Below are 18,547 nucleotides of genomic sequence, written 5' to 3' on the forward strand. Positions count from 1 at the left end.
TACATTTTCTTCTATTCATAAATATGAATTGTATGATTTTGACATTCTTACATATGTACTCTTGTAAAAATCTGCTGATTTATACAGAACTGTACCACACTTCAACTCTTGAAGAATCCTGTCTTCAAATTGAACCCAGCACTTAAAATTACATTAATTAAGTGTAATAATGACTACTTTGTTATATTCTGCCACTGTGCTCTGCTTAGAAAGGTCATTTCATTTGTCTAGAGAGAGATGAAACTGAACATGGGGCTTTCCTCTCCACGTTATTCCTCTTCTCCAAGTCTCCCTGAGCTGCCTTTGTTTCATAGTGCCTTTGCAGGCACTGTGGGGTTGCAAAGCTGTTAATTACCACAAGGAAAAGACCTTGGAACTCCCCCTAGGTGAAAGAAAACAGCATGCACGGTGGCTGAATTAAGTTTCTATTTTTCACAACAGTAGAAAATGGAAATCTGTTGCTTCACCCCCATGAGAAAGAATATATTATTGAAGTCTGTATGTCTGTGTGCAGATTCCTGCAGAAGTCTTTCACTTTTCATTGTCTTGTCTGGTTGAGCCCCCACTGACTTCACAGGACCTGGAGCCAACATGAAGAAGAGCAGACACTGCACATTGTAGCACAGTCATGCTCTGACCCGTCCAGTCCTTGCAACAACACACACTGAAAGCAGCTGGTTTGTTGAAAGGAGAGAGAACATTTATTTCTTTAACGGATTGCTTATTGCCCAAAAAGAACTGTAGAAAAAAAACTAGTATCTGAAAAAATCTAGAAAAAAACTGAGTATCTGAAAAAAACCCGGAACAACTAAAAGATCAGACATATTTTAAGGCAAAGTGATGGTATGCTGAGTTCAGCTGATGGGTAAAGAAAAGGAGCTGCCCAGCACCGTTGTGGGACGCACTGGGGCTTTGTTTTAGTCATACTCTGGATTTGCAAGTGAGACTTGGAATTTAGACTCCACTTTTGGTGAGAAACCCTTCTGCCCTTAAAAATTACAACAGATGACCTCTTGTGCATAATTTAATTTGATGAAGGCCAAGGGTGAGGAAGCAATTCAAAGCACAGAGACGTGGAGATGAGTCCAGAGGAACCAGAGTTAAATGGCATTGGAAGAGACGCTTTCTGAAGGAAAAACAAGACCATCTCCTTCACCTCATTGCCCCAGAGGATGGACATCCAGGGGCAGAGATAAACCCCAGAACTTGGTCTCTAAACTCTTGGTGATACCCCCACCTTTGGATATCAAATTTCTCCATCCTTTGGGGGATTCTTTTCCTTTCTTTGTTACTGCTCACTTTTTCCCTTCTCTTGTTACATGATTTGTTCTTTCTTACCTTACTTTCTTCAGCTAGAAGAATAAAAATCCCTGGTTTCAAGTAAGAAGTTTTATGTTTTTGCACAGGATGTTACCTTTGAGTAATGACCACGTAGCATTCCTTCACATCACGAAGTGGAGTGGGACAATGCTGCCACTGACTTCTCATACATACTTGTCATTTCTTTCTTTAGTGTCCCTGCCACCCTCTTCCTACCTCTTCCCCTACAGAAGCCAGATGTACCACATTTTTCTTTGGGGTCAAGACACCCCTGCACTTGTACTATCCAACCTGCAAATGCCAAACTGGAAACACTGCACTGCTCATGCCTATCATGAAGGGGGTGTAATTGAAAAGGAACATGACCTCTCATCCCTGCAGCTGGCACTGACTGCAGCCTGTGAAATGTGGCTGGCATACTGATTTGAGCCTTGTGCTAAAATCTCATTAGTCCTGCTGACTATTTTCAACACCTTTTGGGAATGCTTCATTACCATGCAAACAGCAAGAGCTTGTTTGGAAAGCCTCATCCAGGATGCAGGCATGCATCTTTCATGAAACATGACTCCAGTTGCCAAGAGTAGAACTGACCACTGTTAACACTCTGCAGCTCCTGTTGGGAAGTCTCTGTGTCATCCATCATCTTTTCTATTTAAAAATAAAAAAGACTTCATCTCCAGTGACTTAGGATATATAGCATGGTAGATGCATTAGCTATTAACCAACTGATACTATTTTTTCATTATTTTCACTGATTTTGAACTATTCTCCAACAGGCACAGAAATAAAAATACTTAATTACTGCCTAATATTCATTGCTTACGCAGTCATTATACATTCATTTGCTTTCACTATTTTCTCATTTAATGCAGTTCCCATTTCTTTTAGCCTCTTTTAAATAACAGGACATGAATGGTTTGACTGATGTTTGACTGATCATACAGCAAAGAAATGGGAACTACATAGTGCGTATGTGCTGCTCAGTCGCAGCCAAGATCAATTACAAAATGTCATTCTAAATATCTTGATGGTAAAGAAACAGTAAAATCAGGTAAAATCTGAGAGTTTCTTTTTTATAGCAATTAATTTCCCTACTGTGACAAATTAAAAAGTACTTTAATATTATTTTCCTTTTCTCCCTCAGTTTCTAAATACAGTGCATGGCAGGTCTGAACTGCATCCTAAATGGCTTACACATACGTTTCTGGTGGTCTTCTGTAAAATCCTGCAAGCACTGTCCACTTCTGATTATCTCATCCATTTCATTCCTGCTCCTTTCACTGTTTTTTAGTGTGTATGACCTTGTCTTTTCTTACAAAAATGTGATAACATAATGTATAGTCTATGAAAATAGCTTTTTTATTTTGCTTGGTTCTCTCTTGCATTTTTAACATTTTTTTTAAACAGCTTTTTTAACAGTTTTTACCCTGCCTTGAACATTCCTAATTTGTCTGTGCTAGTTACAACCCCAAAGGTTGTAACTCAGCACCCATACAACCTTCTGAAATGTCTTATCTGCTATTACTTTTTAAAGAAGATTTTAGTTAGACTGGTCAAAATTTTCTATTCGGACAAACTAGAGTCATGGGAATATCTGACTGCCTAGAAAACTTCTCATTTTTTTTGATACTGCTGGGAAAAGGTTGGTTTGAGGCTTTCAAGTCTTTTTTTTTTTTTTAACAAAGGTAGATACTTTCATATTGATAAAGTCTTTTGTGACTGTGTCAACAGTACATTGGGAGGCTACAAGGATTATGATCAGCACTTCATAATCCTTGTAGAGCTTCCTTCTGCTTTGTCTGGGCTAACTCCACCACTAAACTCATTTAGCTCTTTTTTTTTAAAAAAACAATGGTTTTCTACCTTGAGAATGAGGTCAAATTCAAATGCTTGAATCAAGCTTTCTCTGCAAGTTCTTAACCAAGCTGAACATGGGTCCTTCAAGTTACAGAGAAACTTGTTAATGACAAAATGTTCATGAGCTTCTATAGAAAACTTGTAAACATTGTCAGGTTGGTTTAGAAATAAAAGCCAATCTCTCTCTCCCTGTACCAAATTTGCATACTTTGCTGTGATCTTACAGCACTGGCTATAAGAAAATAGGATTTTTCATGTTCTGCTATCGCTGCTCTCAGGGAGTCTTTGCAGTAATGCCAACATAACCAAACTTGTTTGGTTTCAGCCAGGTAAAAAAGTAGCCACTGATGTGCCTTTAAGCAAACATATTAGGTGAGACACAATAGGACTCTGCATGACAAAGTTAGAAAAGAAAAAGACAAAACCTTTTTCCAGAAACCTGAAAAGTACTCTTTAGAAAGGAGTAGCTAGGGTGAAATTGATTTCCACCTGAGGACTGGATAAAAATACAATGATTTGTCTTTTATCCTCTTTATTTCAAGTTTCCAGAATTTGGTTAACTATAACAAACTGTCTTGTCATACACTCTAATTATTTTATTCTTTGTATATTTTTGTAATGTCTCTGCTTTCTTTATAAAGTATGCATGTAAAAACATGCCTTGGATCTTTATATTAACCCATCGTGTTCACAACCTCTGCAATTTATCTCAAGAGAGTGGGGATAACACTAACATCATCCTTACATTTGTCAGCTGCTCAGAACAAATATTGTTTCTTCTCAGATTCATTATTGGCACCAGCAAGGATGCTTAGATTTCCTTAGTAGAGAACAACAAATCAGAGTACAGAATAAACTAAATTTTCTTTTGCTTGTAAAACTGAAACAGACTTATTCTTTCCCATAAACGAGAAAATACTATTTCCCTGTTTCTACAAGGCTTTTTTTCTCACTACTGAGAAATTTTGTAAGCTGTTTTGACAGGACGAATACTGCTAAACAGAAATTGCTTAATGAATGCAAAGTGAGCTTGTCAAAGTAGCCAGATGAGGTATGAAATGACAACGAAATACTTGTCACCGCTTCTATTCACCCACATGGTCATTTAAAAAATTATCTCATTCAATCAGTCTACTTACTTTGAGTCTTTGAGGTTTTATGTGCTTGTCATATAAATAAAAATTACTTTTCATAACTGTTAGCCATGAAAAGTAACAAAATTGAGAATATTGCAGATCCACTGCATTCTCAAGTAACAAGAATATAATTGGGAACTCAGCTGCAAACAACTGGAATTGCTTTAGACCCCCAGCGTTACTGATGGAGTCATTTAAAGTCATGGGAGCTGCAAACACGGGATGGCAGCCAGGATTTGTTCTGAAAAACTTCTATTAATAGAAATGGGCTGTAAGAAGGAGGAAGAAACCAAACCTCAGGAGCAGAATCCACTGTAAAAGTTAAAATATTTAAATAACAGTAATTCTTCTGTTCAAAACCTCATTTTGAATTCAGTAACAATAGATTTAGAGTAAATAAATCAGATATAGAAGGAAAATTACAGAAAGTAATTAAGTCTGTAAATGACATTGTCATTTTTTTTTTACCTTTCGGAGTTGAATGTATTTTATGTAATTTACAGAAAAAGATCCTGCTACTCCTTTGTTATTCACATGATTAAAATAGATGCCAAGGACTTATGGAAAGGCAAAGTATCTGACTGTTAAAATGAGAAAGTGTAACAGTGAATGTTTACCATTAAAATGCTGGGTTTTTTAGGGGAATAAAAACAATGGAAAGTCTTTTTTAACAGTGTAATTAATTTTGAGTGCTGAAGTGACATTTCTACTGGCTAAATTACTCTGTTTTGCTGTTCCATGGAAGCAGAGGTGCTTCTATTCATCCATACTGTTATAGCTGCAGACTGGAGAGAACACAATACATGATGAACAGGCAGCACAATTTCAATTTTCCTTCACTTCATGGCATCTTCAGTGAGCTCAGCGTAGCTGTGAATAAAAGAGCAAAGATGGTATTTTTCTGTACCTTGGCACTGCCTTTCATTTTCATTGTACCTGGTACCTCCTAAGCTTTTAAAGTATTTGATTCCTGCGATCTACTTTCTTTCACAGTTCAGACTTGTTATGTGTAAGGATTTCAGTAATTTGACCAAAAATGTGGGTTTTAATTTTTTTAAATAAGAAAAAAAGTTTGTATGGATACTCTGATTTTGATTTACAGGTTGCCATTTTTCATAAATCAGTTAAAATTAGTAAAATAACAGGTTCAAGCTAAACCACAGTATGCAGCCCTTCAATCATGATAAAAGAATATTTTAGGGTTTTTTTTAATTAAACTCTTCCCAAGCAGATACACAGAGAAATTCTGAAGTCTCAAACCACTGAAAGGCTCCAAAACCTACTTTTTTCTTTAAAGTCAAAGCTTCCAAGTCAATGTTTCTTAGGTTGCTGTATAAATGTTTCTGACTTCCTGGGCCATAAAAGCTTCCTTTCCTATCCCGTTTCTCTCCAAACTATTCAAGCCTGTGTTTCCCCAAGTTCATAGAGACTCAATGATAGATTTTAAGCCTGCTATTTTAGCAGTTACATTGCATTAGAAACAGAGGCAAACCTTTTCAAACACAATTTGTGTGAGACATGTTAGAATGGACTGGTTTTCACAAAGCAGAGGATTCATGATTTGAAAATCCAGACTATGAAGAATCTTACTTTGGGCATCAAAAAAAAAAAAAAAAGATACAAAGGCTCTAATTACTTGCAGAGGGAAATGCCAACAAGTTTCTACTCAGCACAGAGGAATATAAACAGTTCTCCAGTAGAGTAGAAAGCATTACTGAGAGGTAGTTTTAGGCATTATTATACATATTAATACTTTTTAAAATTACATAGGTTTGCAGGTATTTGTTTTATGTTGCTCTGAGCTATACCCAAAGCTTCAGAGACCAGAAGAGATCAACAACAGTAATAACAACGTGTTTAACCTTTCAAAAAGATGTATACTTCAGTTTTTTCTCAGAAAAAGTAGAACATGTTTTGGATAGGATAAAAATTCACCAGCAGTTTTCCAGGTAAACAGTGCAATTCATGCATAACCTTGCCCCTTAAACTGATTTGATTCAATCATGTTGATAAAAACATTCATCGCTCCTTACTGGAATGCTCCTTAGAAATCTTAATTTTTTTAACTATAATTTCTTCCTGTTCTTTGAAGATGATGTAAAGTAATATCTTCCACCTTTAAGTCATTAGTGGGATTTATGTCCTCTGTCCAAAGTGTGGGTTTGTCTTTTTTTTATCATGCTTGCTAATACCAGTGATTTTGGAAGGAGCAGATTAGCATCTTAATAGGTAGGATGCAATACTCCAAAAACTTTAATGGCCTTGGTGGCTGTTTGTTTTCTCCTTCCCGTTTTTCATGTATTGCTCAAATCAGATTCAGCATCTCCCCCAAGGTCAACCATCTGATCACATTTCCCAGGCAAACCCCACCTTAAGAGCTATTTCTGTTGCAAAAAGTGAGTCAGCAAAATTTCCTTTATTTAAATACCTCATAAGTAGTCACTCGCTTTCCAAGAAATTGTTCCTTTATTTTGTGGTTGAAGGAAGAGTTTCTCATTATACTTGCTCTGGAAACTTAGACAGAAAGAGAAAGGTGAATTATTATTAGTTGTTCCCTGAAATTTTATTTTCAAAGCCAGTTGTTATAGAAGCCATTAAGTGAGAACACAAGGACCAGAGGATACAGGACCAGAGCCGACCCTCCTAGGAATTGTTCACGTCAAGGTGAACTGATAAATTGAACCTGTCTCAGTCATGGTTCTGTCCAGGTACTGGTTTTGACAGATCTACTGCCAACACCTACAGCCTGAACACCTGTTTGGTTTCCCACAATCTACCATATGAACTTCTACACACGTGTCAACACCTCTGATGAAAAACGGAAGTTTTCAGACACATTGAAGTCAAAAAGACCAGGCTTCTTGTAACAGTTCAAAATGGCTCACAGAGCTTTGCCAGGTTCATTCATTCATGGATCTGGAGGCAGCCAGATCTGCTTTGTTATGCCAACATTAAAACGCTTCTCCAAAGACAGGTTAGAAATGAGAATAGAAGATAGTACTTTGGATCATCCTCAAAAGGAAAATAAAAAATTATTGCCAAAAAAATTAGATCTCCCAGGAGTGTTCAACTAAGGTGTACTGTTGTTTCTTAGGTGTACTGTTGGTTTTTTTTTGTTTTTTTTTTTTTTTTTTTATGTGAGTAACCTGCTGCAAAAGCAGACGTTCGCAGCACAGGCAGCCGAGGCTGTGCAGGGTGCCGGGTCCCCCCACGGGGCACTCAGCCGACCCACGGCCGAGGTCAGGGATATGCAGCAGAGTTCGAGGGCCACGCAGGGCGGCACCGCCGGGGCCCCGAACGCAATCCCGGGCCCCGACGCCCGGTCGAACTCTGCTGCCGCCGCCCGGCCCGTGGCGGGCGCGACGGGGCCGGAGCGCTGCGGGCCGGCGGATGCCCGGTGCGGACCCGCCGGGGCTGGGCCGTGACACCGCTCCCTCCGTGGTACCGGGGGCAGGTTCGCCCGCCTCGCCCCGGCGGTGCCGGCCCGCAGGGCGCTGCGGCCGCGCCGCGGGGAGGCGGCGGGGGCTCGGCGGGGCGGGGGGAGGCGGTGCCGGGCGGGCGGGGCCCGGGCTCGGCGGGGCTGGGGCCGGGACCGGAGCCGCGCGAGTTGGAACGAGCGGCGGCGGCGGCGGCAGCAGCAGCATGGCTTCATCGCAAGGGAAGAACGAGCTGCTCTTCGCCGACTGGATGGCAGCGCTGCCCGGCAGCCTCCACAGCACCCCGCTCACCAACCTGGCCATTCCCGGTAGGTGCTCCCGGCTGCCCTTCCCACGGCCGGGAGAGCGACGCGCTCGGCGCGGTTCAGCGCTCCGCGCACACCGCTGGGCAGGCGGCGCGCCCCTGCCGTGCTGCCGTGGGGCTCCGTGGCTGTCCCTTACCGCGGTGCTCCGTGGCTGTCCCTTACCGCGGTGCTCCGTGGCTGTCCCTTACCGCGGTGCTCCGTGGCTGTCCCTTGCCGCGCTGCCGTGCGGGGCAGGTGCGGGGAGAGGCTCCCGCGGGACGCATCTCCGGCGGCGCCGCGCTGTGCCCTGCTGGGAGGCGGCGGGAGCTGTACCTGGAGCCCGAGTGGGAAGGGAGCCTGTTCCTGCACCGCCAGACCGGCGTAACAGCCCGATTAGCAGACCTCGCGTAGCTCCGAAATGCCACATACCTCCCGTTTCCTCGTAAACTTATGCGTCTCGGTGGGTCGGAGCGCGGCCGGGCGCAGGGCTGCGGCTGCCGGGAGGGGAGGCAGGCTGCGGCACTGCGCGGCTTCGTGCCTCGTCGCCGTCAGGAAACGTTCGATCTCAACACAAATTCAAATAAGATGAGAAATGGCAGGTGGTGGTGCTCAGGCTATGAACTCTTTCTTTCCTGCTCTCTCAGCTTTTTTTTTTTTTTTTTGGTTAACTATAGCTGTAGACTTAGGCAAAATGCATCTTAGAATGCAAGCCAGTAATTGATTCAGATGATCTCAGGTTTGAGGGAGCACCTCGTTTTGCTAGACCTCTTTACCAGCAGCTCGTCCTCTCTGAGGTGTCTAACGGGAATGACGTTAGAGAGATGCAGAAGCTTTAATACCTTTTAAGCTTCTCATGAGAAATGTTCACTTCTTGCAAGTTTTTGTGTATTAGCCGCTCATGTTACAGGATTTTTTTTGATGTTAAAGACATTAAGGCAATGTATTTGCAGCTACTATTTGCTAGAAGATGTTTTCTGTAGTTTCATTTAAACACAGGTGTGCCCTTCTAAAAGTATATGTCGTAGTTTCTTATAGTTTAGACAAGCTGTGTCTAGCACTTTACTTGCTACATTGTTTTTTTGTTGTTGACCGAATATATCCTGTATAAAATTATGTCCCTCTTAGGCATGGGAATCCGGCGTCCTCAACTGATACATCAACCTCTGTTGGAGCTGTAAAAATCTTTTGGTTAATAACTTTTCATTAACCCGCAAACTGCAGAATGCTCTTACTGAATACTGGCTATGATAAGAAATGAGTCTGTTTCTGATTCATGGTGGCTTCTCAGGTTAAATATTTTGGAGACATTTCCTGGTTTGAGGGCATCGTGATCAAACTTCCTTGCTTCTAGATACAAAAAATTGCCTTTGATGTGCATCACCATTAAGTGGCTTCCTTGACCGAAGGAAGCATTATGGGGCATGGTTATTGGTGCATCTATCTCACCAAGATCTCTCTGTTACATTCTCACAGCCTCATTGTGAAAACTGACCGCAGTTTTTGAGAGTGGACGTTTCTCAGAGCTTGGCAATAATAATACAATAATACCTTGTTAACATGTTTAAATTAAAACAAACTAAACAAAACAAACCTGCAGCGGCCAGTTAATCCCAATACAGCATTAAGCAGCGGGCAAGTTCTGTAGGCTGTTAAGTGCAGAGACTGATCCCTTACATTGGGAGAAGGATTTTGTTCACGTAACGGCCATGAATACAGGGTTGCTTTTTGTGAAATTAGCAGCAAAACTTATATGACTTGAGTGGCATAGTGTTAAGACCTTTGAATTTGTCCTTCTGTTAGTGTAAATTGACATAAACCTCTTATATGCCCGTCTCTGTTTTTAAATGCCAGCTTTGGCAAATAGAGTCGTATGGGGAGGGTGGCAATATGTTTCTTATGAATTTGTCAACTGGGGGGCCTGGCACACAGACTATAGGTATCAATGCAGTTTAAATATTACCTTCTAACATTAAGATTTATTATTATATTTAATATACAGTGTGGAAATGTACAATATTAAGTACAAAGGCTAACATGGGATTGATTTCATCCTTTAAGAAGAAATAACCTTTCAGACATTCCTAATATTTGAAAGTTTTCTCCCACATGTCCACAGCTGAACATTAATGATATATGTGCATAATAACTATTGACATATAACTAGTGTCCAAGTAGTTAATGCAAGGAATGTGTAAAATGCAAACTCTTATATGTCAAATTGTCATAGTTTTAACTCATGAATTTTTAACTGTTTTGGAAAATAACGTGTAAGTACTAAGGTATTCATACAAGTACTGCCATATCATGTGAATAGCATTTTATTTACATTGCCTTTTTTTTTTCCCCCAGCAGGATTTAAACTTCCCTTGCACAGTATGACCTTAATTCAGCTGGAGGAAATTCAGTTATGGAGCCAGAGTCCAAAAGTCGGTCCAGTGCAAATGCTGAAGAAAACAATTAGCTTGAAAATGTTAGAATGAATTTTCCAGTACAGAGGGTGTTCCACTGTATCAAGGGAGAAACGTTGTTTTATTAGAAATCGCCACTACATTTTTCATTGTTTAGCAGGAGTCCTTGGAACTGAGATGATATATTGTGTTGTCTTTGTACAGACATGCTTGTATTATTTTAACTGTTGTAAAGAGAGGCACAAAACCCACAGTATTCTGTCATAACTGTGTGTAAACAATATTTTGAAGGAATGTTCCGTTCATAGTATGTTTAAAAACATTGATCACACTTTTTTATTGGTCAGTTGTCAGGCTTATGCAGGCATAAATTTATATTATTTAGCACCAATTATGCTTTCATAGTCAGTGCTGGATTCTGGTATTATTTCAGTGAGTTCTTTTACTAATTTCTTTCTTCAGAGTTCAAGCCAGGTACTTTTGTTTTCCTAACTCCAAGAACCCTGTAGATGAGGCCGAGGTCTGTAATATAATGTGTCCCAGCCTTGTCCATCAGAAACTTTTCTGTTTGAGTTTCTTCCAAGTATGAGGATGATGCATTATAGCATGAGGTTTTCTGCTTTCATTGTGCTGCCTGTGTCTGTGTTCTCCTACACTGCAAGTGGCAGATTTTCCTCAAGTGATACTACTAGTAGGAAATAATAGTATACATTATTTGGAAATAAAATAGTCCCTAAGTTTCCAGAAAATGCCACACATGCTTAATCTTCTATTGCTATGACAATTAGAATATTGAAAGGGTATATTCCTGGGACTTTAGGCCAAGGTCTTCTAGTGTTTGTAAACTGCCTCTTGTGGTAAAGAATCTACCTGGCTAAACTTGCAACACTTTGGCTAAGAAAAAGATGGAGGATTTTGGTGTTTGGGGAGAGGATGTCATTCAGTAGTTGGCAGAATGTAGCTTTTTCAGTGCCTGTGCCTCTTTGATCAGGATAAGAAACAGGTTTTTGTAGGTAAGGCACGCTTATAGAACTTAAATCTTTGTGCCCCCAGATTGAGGCTGAAAGGTGAGGTATGGAGAGCCTTTTTGCTCTGCTTTGTCAATATGCTCTTCTTATCTGGATTGAGCATATGAGTTATGTGCAGTGCAGTAAATAGACGTGAGTAGGCAGCATTTCCTCATGAACTGATCCACTTACTGATCGATAAACTTTCTTATTGACAGTCTGTAAATATGTATCTAATTTTATATCAGTCTGAGGTTTTGTACAAATAATCTGTGTGATACATATTGCCTTTTTCACTGGTGCTAATATTCCAAGCCTCTGAGAAGTCCATGATAATAATTTGTCATGGAAAAGACTATTTACCTCCTCAGGTAACTAGTCCCTCCACCAAAATTTGTGCTAGCCTAAGATGTGTCGTATGAGCAGTCTGTGGTAGAGACATGTCTGTCCTTCATATAGTGTAGGTAAAGTCTTCTGAATTAATTTAACACCCAGAATATCCCTTGAATGCATAACTTCGACAGTTGTTCTTCAGGCTTTTGTTTCCTAGGAGAAGTCCCTGCTTTCTTTGAGCAGATGAAACTTCTGACCTCAGCATGTTCTCTTATTGCTGAAGGATGCACTATAAGCAACACAATTCTCAATGCCATTTATTTTCACAGTGACACCAGCTTGGCTGCTATGTGTGCCAATGTGCTAATGTAGTTCCTTAAAAGGAATGCACAGGATCTGATTGGCATCTCTTGTTTTCAGATTAAATTTTTTTTTGTTTATTTGTATTTTGACATATAAAGTTCTCTGCACATCAGCTGGAAAGCAACTGCTAGACACAGCAGAGCTAACTTGGCTCCTCTTAAATAAGAAACTGTTACGAGGTGGAATTTTTTACCATTAGCCATCTTTAGAAGGAAGCTCTGTGACTTGAATTTTGTATTTTCCACTGTCATGCTTTGAAAAGAAAACAAGACCTCATAGGGAGTTATTTACGAAAAGAAAGCATGTATGTCAGTGTCAAAGGTGTATTAGAAGATGGAAGATGGAAGATGGTATGGGGAGGCTTGAGAAAAGCATATGTGTTAGTGTAGCTGGAATATTTTAGCCATTTTTGTGAATGACAGCACTGCCGAGTTAACGTAACAGCTCTGTTTTGAATACTTGTAATAGCTTGCAAATTTTCAAGTGATTACTTTGGTTCTTGGTCAGACACTTCTCAGCCCCATGGGGAAGTTCTTTCATCTATAAAAAGGCTAGAAGTTCTTCTTTGTTGGTTACGTAGGCACACAACATTTTCACTGTTTAAATGTTATTAGGAAGCTATTTAATTTTGAGCTTGAACATCCGATGATTTGGATTTGGATTAAAAATGAAGAGTGCTTGTCTTTGAGAAGCACTTGGGACCTGTTTCACCCTTGTGTGTCCACTGCGATCAACAGAGTACCTCTGCTTTGTGTGCCAGGGTCTGATTCTGTACAAAATGAGCTCTGTCTAGAACTGTGGACTGATGATGCAGGTAAATTTATAAATAAGCCCATCATGCAAGTCACCCCTAAGCTTTTGACATGCATATAAGTATCTGGAAAAGCTGTTTCTTTTTCCAGTGCGCGCTGCACTAGTTTTTTGGTGTTCTTCTATCAGAAATAAGTACTTCATGCTTTATTTTCTGATCAGAAAATGAGCAAAGATCCTTATATCTGACCTTCGTAACTTCTTTTAGGATCTCTCTTTTCCTCCTTGTTCAAGTTCTTCTTTTTACATCAAACACTTTTCTCCCAAAATGGCCTCTCACTGGCCCTGCACACACCAGTGTGTCATTTCCAACCCTTTCAGAAATATTTCTGTGTGATACAGTTTCCTGCAGCATTCGCTGTTAATTTCTCCTGCTGCAACATGTTTCTAGCACACACAAAATGAAGCTGTTTGGTTCCTCACACTGCCACAAAATCAAACAGTTCAAGCCCTTCGCTTACTTGCCCATCTGCTACCAGAGGTAATTCGAAGCTGCCTTTGCTTGGTTTCCCCACAGGAGCTGTTTATTAATCCAGCAGTCCCTGTCCACTCTGTCTCCTGCGGCTCAGTTCCAGCAGAACGGCCTTCTCTGACCTGCCTCGCATCCTGCCACCATGGCAGGTGCAACAGAGGGAACAGCTTTGTTGCCATCTGGAATTATTTCTGTCTTTTTAATTCACTGAACTGCTGTTTTATCTCTTGTCTGAAAATTTCTTGGCTGTTCTGTAAATCCAGACTGCCCTTTCCTTCTGACAGCTTTTGACTTCATGTTTGGTGGGATGTGTTTTATGTTTGGTAACTTTCTGCAGTTCTTACTGTAGTGCAACTTGAACTGTGTCTTTCATACAAAATATACTAGGATTTGAAGATCCTCAGACGCACTCAACAGTGCAAGTAGTTAAAAATGCAGGTGCAAAGTAGACAAAGTTATGAAGATTGTAACTTTAAGACCCCTAGGAGGGCTATGCAATCTCTTCTACTGCTCTGCATAGAGATAATAATTAAAATTTTAGCAACTTATTTAGAAATTAATGATGTATAACTTACAAATAGTATTCAAATATAGTAGACAGATATGTGTTTAACAGTTCTGCTCTTCAAAGAGCAGCCAGTTCTAGGGGCAATAGCTTTCATGCTCATCTTGTCTTTTCTTCAAAGTAGGTACAAATTATGGGTGCTTTTGTGAACAGATCTCCTTGTGCAATCCCTACAGTATAGCCTATGGGACACTGCAAACTATATAATTTGAAAGAAAGATGGTTCAAAATCTGGTGGTTTGGGTTTTAATCTAAACTTTTACAAAGCTGAATGTTTTATTTGACCTACTGTAGCAAACCTTGGTTTGATTTTTTCCATTGTTTTGAACAGCTGTATAGTATCGGTCAGTAACTGTACAGAAAGGCTAAAATATATTATTTCTTGTTAGAAAGTATAGATTTCTATTTTAAAACCATTGAACCATTTTCACTGTGGTCTAATTTTTAAACAAATTGCTAAAGCTGTTTTCAGATGCTTTTTTAACCAGCTTTTAAACCATCCCTCTTCACATTAAATAAAGTTAATCTTTGCTTCATTTAATCTCTTTAATCTGGTTAGCTCACATATCTCATGCTTAAATACTTAGTGTTTCAACTGTGAAATAAACTATTGCAGAATAGCTAGAAAAAGAGAAAGGATGGGAAGAAAAAATGGATTTGCTTTGTTGTGGTTGCAGGATTTGCTCCCCTCTGTGCATGTCACTTCGGATGTTTCAGATGATTGGAGATATATGACATGTGCTGCTGCTATGAAGGGGAAAACCTATCTATGAAGTTTACTGGATTATAAATTTTGCTTGTGATTTAAAAAATCCAGGATAAAGGGCACTGAACTAATGTAGGCTTTAAGTAAATTCTGTAGCCTTTTTTTTATAACAAAACAAAACCCAGTGAGTTGAAGATTATACTTTATGCTTTACCTTCTTGTCATGCTGTCATCCACAACGTATTTGTATTTTAATAGAAGACTTTTTTTTTAAACCTGTAAAACCTTTGGCATGTGTTTATACTTTGACAGCCACGCAACTTTGTTTTATAATTACGAAAGGTTGATAAACTGGGATTTAACTAAGAGTAGAAAAAGGTAGAATAGATGAGTTATGCAATCAAACTGATGTCTTAGAGCCTCAAAGTTTATTAGCTTGTTGGTTTTCCCAGATCCTGTTATTAGAACTTTAACCATCAAAATACATGCTTCAAAAATACATGCTTCAAACTAGTCTGGGTGTTCACACCAAAACCAAATGGTGTGTTTGTACATCTTCTGAAACAGCGTGTGACTGGAATTGTCTTCTGATGTTTCATTCAGATGCCTGCCATTGAAGGGTAGAAGAGAAATGGAAAAGTTTGATGCATTTTCATTAACTGACACTGCTGAATGGTCTTATGAAGGCTATTAGAAGTCTCTGCCATGTTTTCTTCTTTGTAGGCTGGGCTGGGTAATCTCAAGACCGCTGATGTGAGGCTGGCCTTTCTCTCAGGAGGGGAACTGGGTTAGGAAGTCTGCTCCATGGATTGTGGAACATTTCAGTGATCCCTAGGCTGTGCTTTGGGAGAAAGAGCATTTGTTTTACACTGCAAAGCTCACAACAACTTTTGGTGGAGTGCTGCTTTCCAGCCGTGTGAATGCTACCCAAAAATTGGTTTGTCAGCAGAGGAGTTTGAGCATGTAGTGATTCTAGTCGCTACTACAGGAATCCCAACACATTTCCTGTTTTGGTATTAGTCTTTCTTTCTGGTGAAGCTGTGAAATTTTACAAGACTGTTCTAATTGTATAGATCATGTTCACAAATACTACCTCATAAGTCATGCAAGCTGGGTAGGTAGTATCCCTTGTATCTCATGTGTGAAAATGCATGTTCCTATCATGTGATCCAAAAATGTGAGAATTTTGGATTGATTCCCTCAGACTTGAAGTGTCTACACCTCAGAAGTGGCTCATATGTCTATGATGGGCAGATCAGGAGGTCACTTTGAAGCTACTGCAGAAGACACCTGGCAGTTGCTTTTTCCATTGCTGGGAAGCAGTGAGGACTGTGTTGGCATTCTGCATGGTACCGCAGTAGAAGTGGATAATTAGTTAGCACACTGAGGTTAGCAGAGGTTGGATGAAGCTGGTTTTGAACAGAAATTCCCCAGTTACCCTCTGGCACAAAAAGTGGGAGGAGGGTGTTTCTTGGAAGTTCTCTAGAGACAAATATCTAACTTGGACATTGAATAGCAGGTGCTATGTTTGTCTGCATTCTTCTGCATCCTCACTGCACTAAAAAAGCACTTTTAGGGTGTTGCTTCACTGGATCCCCAGAACCTCTTCTCAGCAGGTGCAGCTGGAATTAACTGTGCTTACTGCATGTGAGAATACACCACTGAGGTCAGTGGCGTATTTTTTTGGTCAACAAACTGCACGTTTGAATTCAGGACTACTTAGATCATCTAAGCATGTGAACTCAAGCCTGGAATTGTTTGTTTTGGGCCATGTTTGTGTGTTGGTTTGTTGTTTGAGGTTCTTTTTTTTTTTAGTGCTTCAGCTTCTCCCCTGGCTAGTATAGTTGTCTCACCATTTCCAGGATTGAAGTGCAGCTTCTCCAGTGGCTCAGAAGTACCTCAGTTTTGATGAACTATAATCTGCAAAGCATTGCTCAGTTGGAATTCTGGCTTACGCTGCTTCTGGTGTGAAGTTAACAGCTGTTATGCTTTCAAGTAGGAGAGAGAGCCTCAAAAAACTGCTGTCCAGCATGGGAATGGGGAGTGTATGTCTAGACATGCTTCAAGGCTTATCTGGTAGCACAGGCTCTTCCTGTGAGAGGGAGCTGGACTTGTGCCGTTAGACAAGTGTTATTTAGTGCAGGCGCCTACTGAGTGTTTTGGGGAACATTTTATAAGTTGACAATACATAAGGAGAAAACAAGCCAGCTTCAGTAATTTTTGGATGTAGCTGTATTATAGGGGAAACAAGCCAAGGGATACTGTGAAGGACAAGAACAGCATATGTACAAATGAATGCTGTTGCTTCTAGTGTGCAAGAGGCTGGAATCCCGTTAGAAATCACAGTGTGGAGTATGGAGAAAACTGGAATTTCTAAGATCAGTTTTAATGCACTGGCTGAAAATGCTTCAGACTCTTCTGACTGGAAACAGTATAAGTGTGAACCAGTAAAACCAGCATTGACTTCCTTTAGAGCTTGGGATGATGCAGAGGTGGTACTGCAGAGAAATGATTGGCTTTGGGGCCATTATGTATTTGGCCTTGTCATATCCTCCTGCTCTGCAGGGCTCAGAATAAGTCACTGGAAGGTGTAGTTGGTCTAGGATTTCAGTTCCTAGCTCCATGTTAATGTACTCTGTCCACCACAGAATTCTTAGAGCTTTCTGTGTGGCTGCATCCTTTACAAAACCAACCTCTGCTGTTGGAAAGTGCCTTCAGTTTTGCATGAGAGCCCTATTCGTGTTTGGACAAGTAAACACAGGGAGGATTAAACTGAGCCAGGCTTACACTGTTTGGTTGTCGCAAAAGTGGAAATCTATGGCCAGGGTGAGAAGTGCTGGGCTGAAGGAGATCAAAGGTGCAGTTAGTTCAGTGCCCTGGCTCTGGTTCATCTCTGGTTTGTGTACAGAAAAGGCTTAAGGACAAGGTGAGAATACAGGGATACTCCCCCTACATGTATCCCTTTACTCTTCTGCCCTGTGGACTTTCTGACCCAAAAAGTTGCATCCAAGTTATGTTGTATAACCTGATGGCCTGTTTTGCCAGCAGGCATCAAGGGAGAGCTTTTAAGATCTCACAGACTATGCCCCTTAGTGTGTAAAGGAGGCTGGAGTAGGGACTTTGCCAGTTCCCCATGGCTGCGGAAGAATACAGAGCTTGTACTGCTGAGGGGAGAGGGCACAAGAGGGGTTGTGACATAGACATGATGGGAGAACATGACTGGGACAAGAGGGACATGACTAGGACAAATTTGTGTCCCTGCTTCTGGAGCTGCTTGGGGTTTTGACACTAACTAGATACTGGTTAGAGCAACCAGTATGGAGGAAGCAGATGCAACCTGAACACCACCGCTGCAGACGTGTAGGGGTATGTCTGGACATCCTCTTCGTTCTCCCAATGCTCAGTAAATTCTGGCTATTTACAATCCATATATATCTACATTTGTCTGCACTAGAGGAAACATATCTTTCTGAATCACATGCATTGTGCTCCCTACCCTAGGGGGACTAACATTTGTGGTGGCTTCTTTAAGCTCAGCCTGTTTCTCAAGTAAGTCACTAAGCCACCGGTGTAATTTTCAGAACTGGATTTTATCTTTCTTTGTCATTGCTTTCCCATGTCCTAAGAGAGATAAGATTTCTTAATCTTTAAACCACCTATCCTAGGCTGTGAATTAGCTTGAATTTTATCAGGGAGAAGGAAGATGATGGTGTTGTCATTTTAAGGTTTTAATAATTGTTTTCATATTTCAAGAGGTATTCATAAGCGCTGATAAACAAACTTAATTCCTTGAAAGCAACTTCTCCAACTCAAGTGGGAGATAATGCCTTTTCATTTTGAAATTGCCAT

General features: G+C 40.5%; 1 protein-coding gene and 1 long non-coding RNA gene across 2 annotated transcripts in view; one reads left to right on the plus strand and one right to left on the minus strand.

The window, feature by feature from the left end:
* Window positions 1-3,692: 3,692 nt before the first annotated feature.
* LOC135406962 (uncharacterized) lies at window positions 3,693-9,192 on the minus strand. Its single transcript, XR_010426602.1, has 3 exons — window positions 8,464-9,192; window positions 6,742-6,827; window positions 3,693-5,183 (listed from the first exon to the last, which is right to left on the minus strand). It is a non-coding gene; the product is annotated as an uncharacterized LOC135406962 (long non-coding RNA).
* PLCXD3 (phosphatidylinositol specific phospholipase C X domain containing 3) overlaps window positions 7,914-18,547 on the plus strand; it is an 82,144-nt gene continuing 71,510 nt past the window's right edge. Inside the window, exon 1 of the mRNA XM_064641574.1 lies at window positions 7,914-8,058. Coding sequence (XP_064497644.1) covers window positions 7,956-8,058 — 103 coding nt within the window. The 5' untranslated portion in view covers window positions 7,914-7,955. The remainder of the gene's footprint in view (window positions 8,059-18,547) is intronic.

The sequence above is a fragment of the Pseudopipra pipra genome, chromosome Z (genome assembly GCF_036250125.1).
Source record: "Pseudopipra pipra isolate bDixPip1 chromosome Z, bDixPip1.hap1, whole genome shotgun sequence".
Lineage (NCBI taxonomy): Eukaryota > Metazoa > Chordata > Aves > Passeriformes > Pipridae > Pseudopipra > Pseudopipra pipra.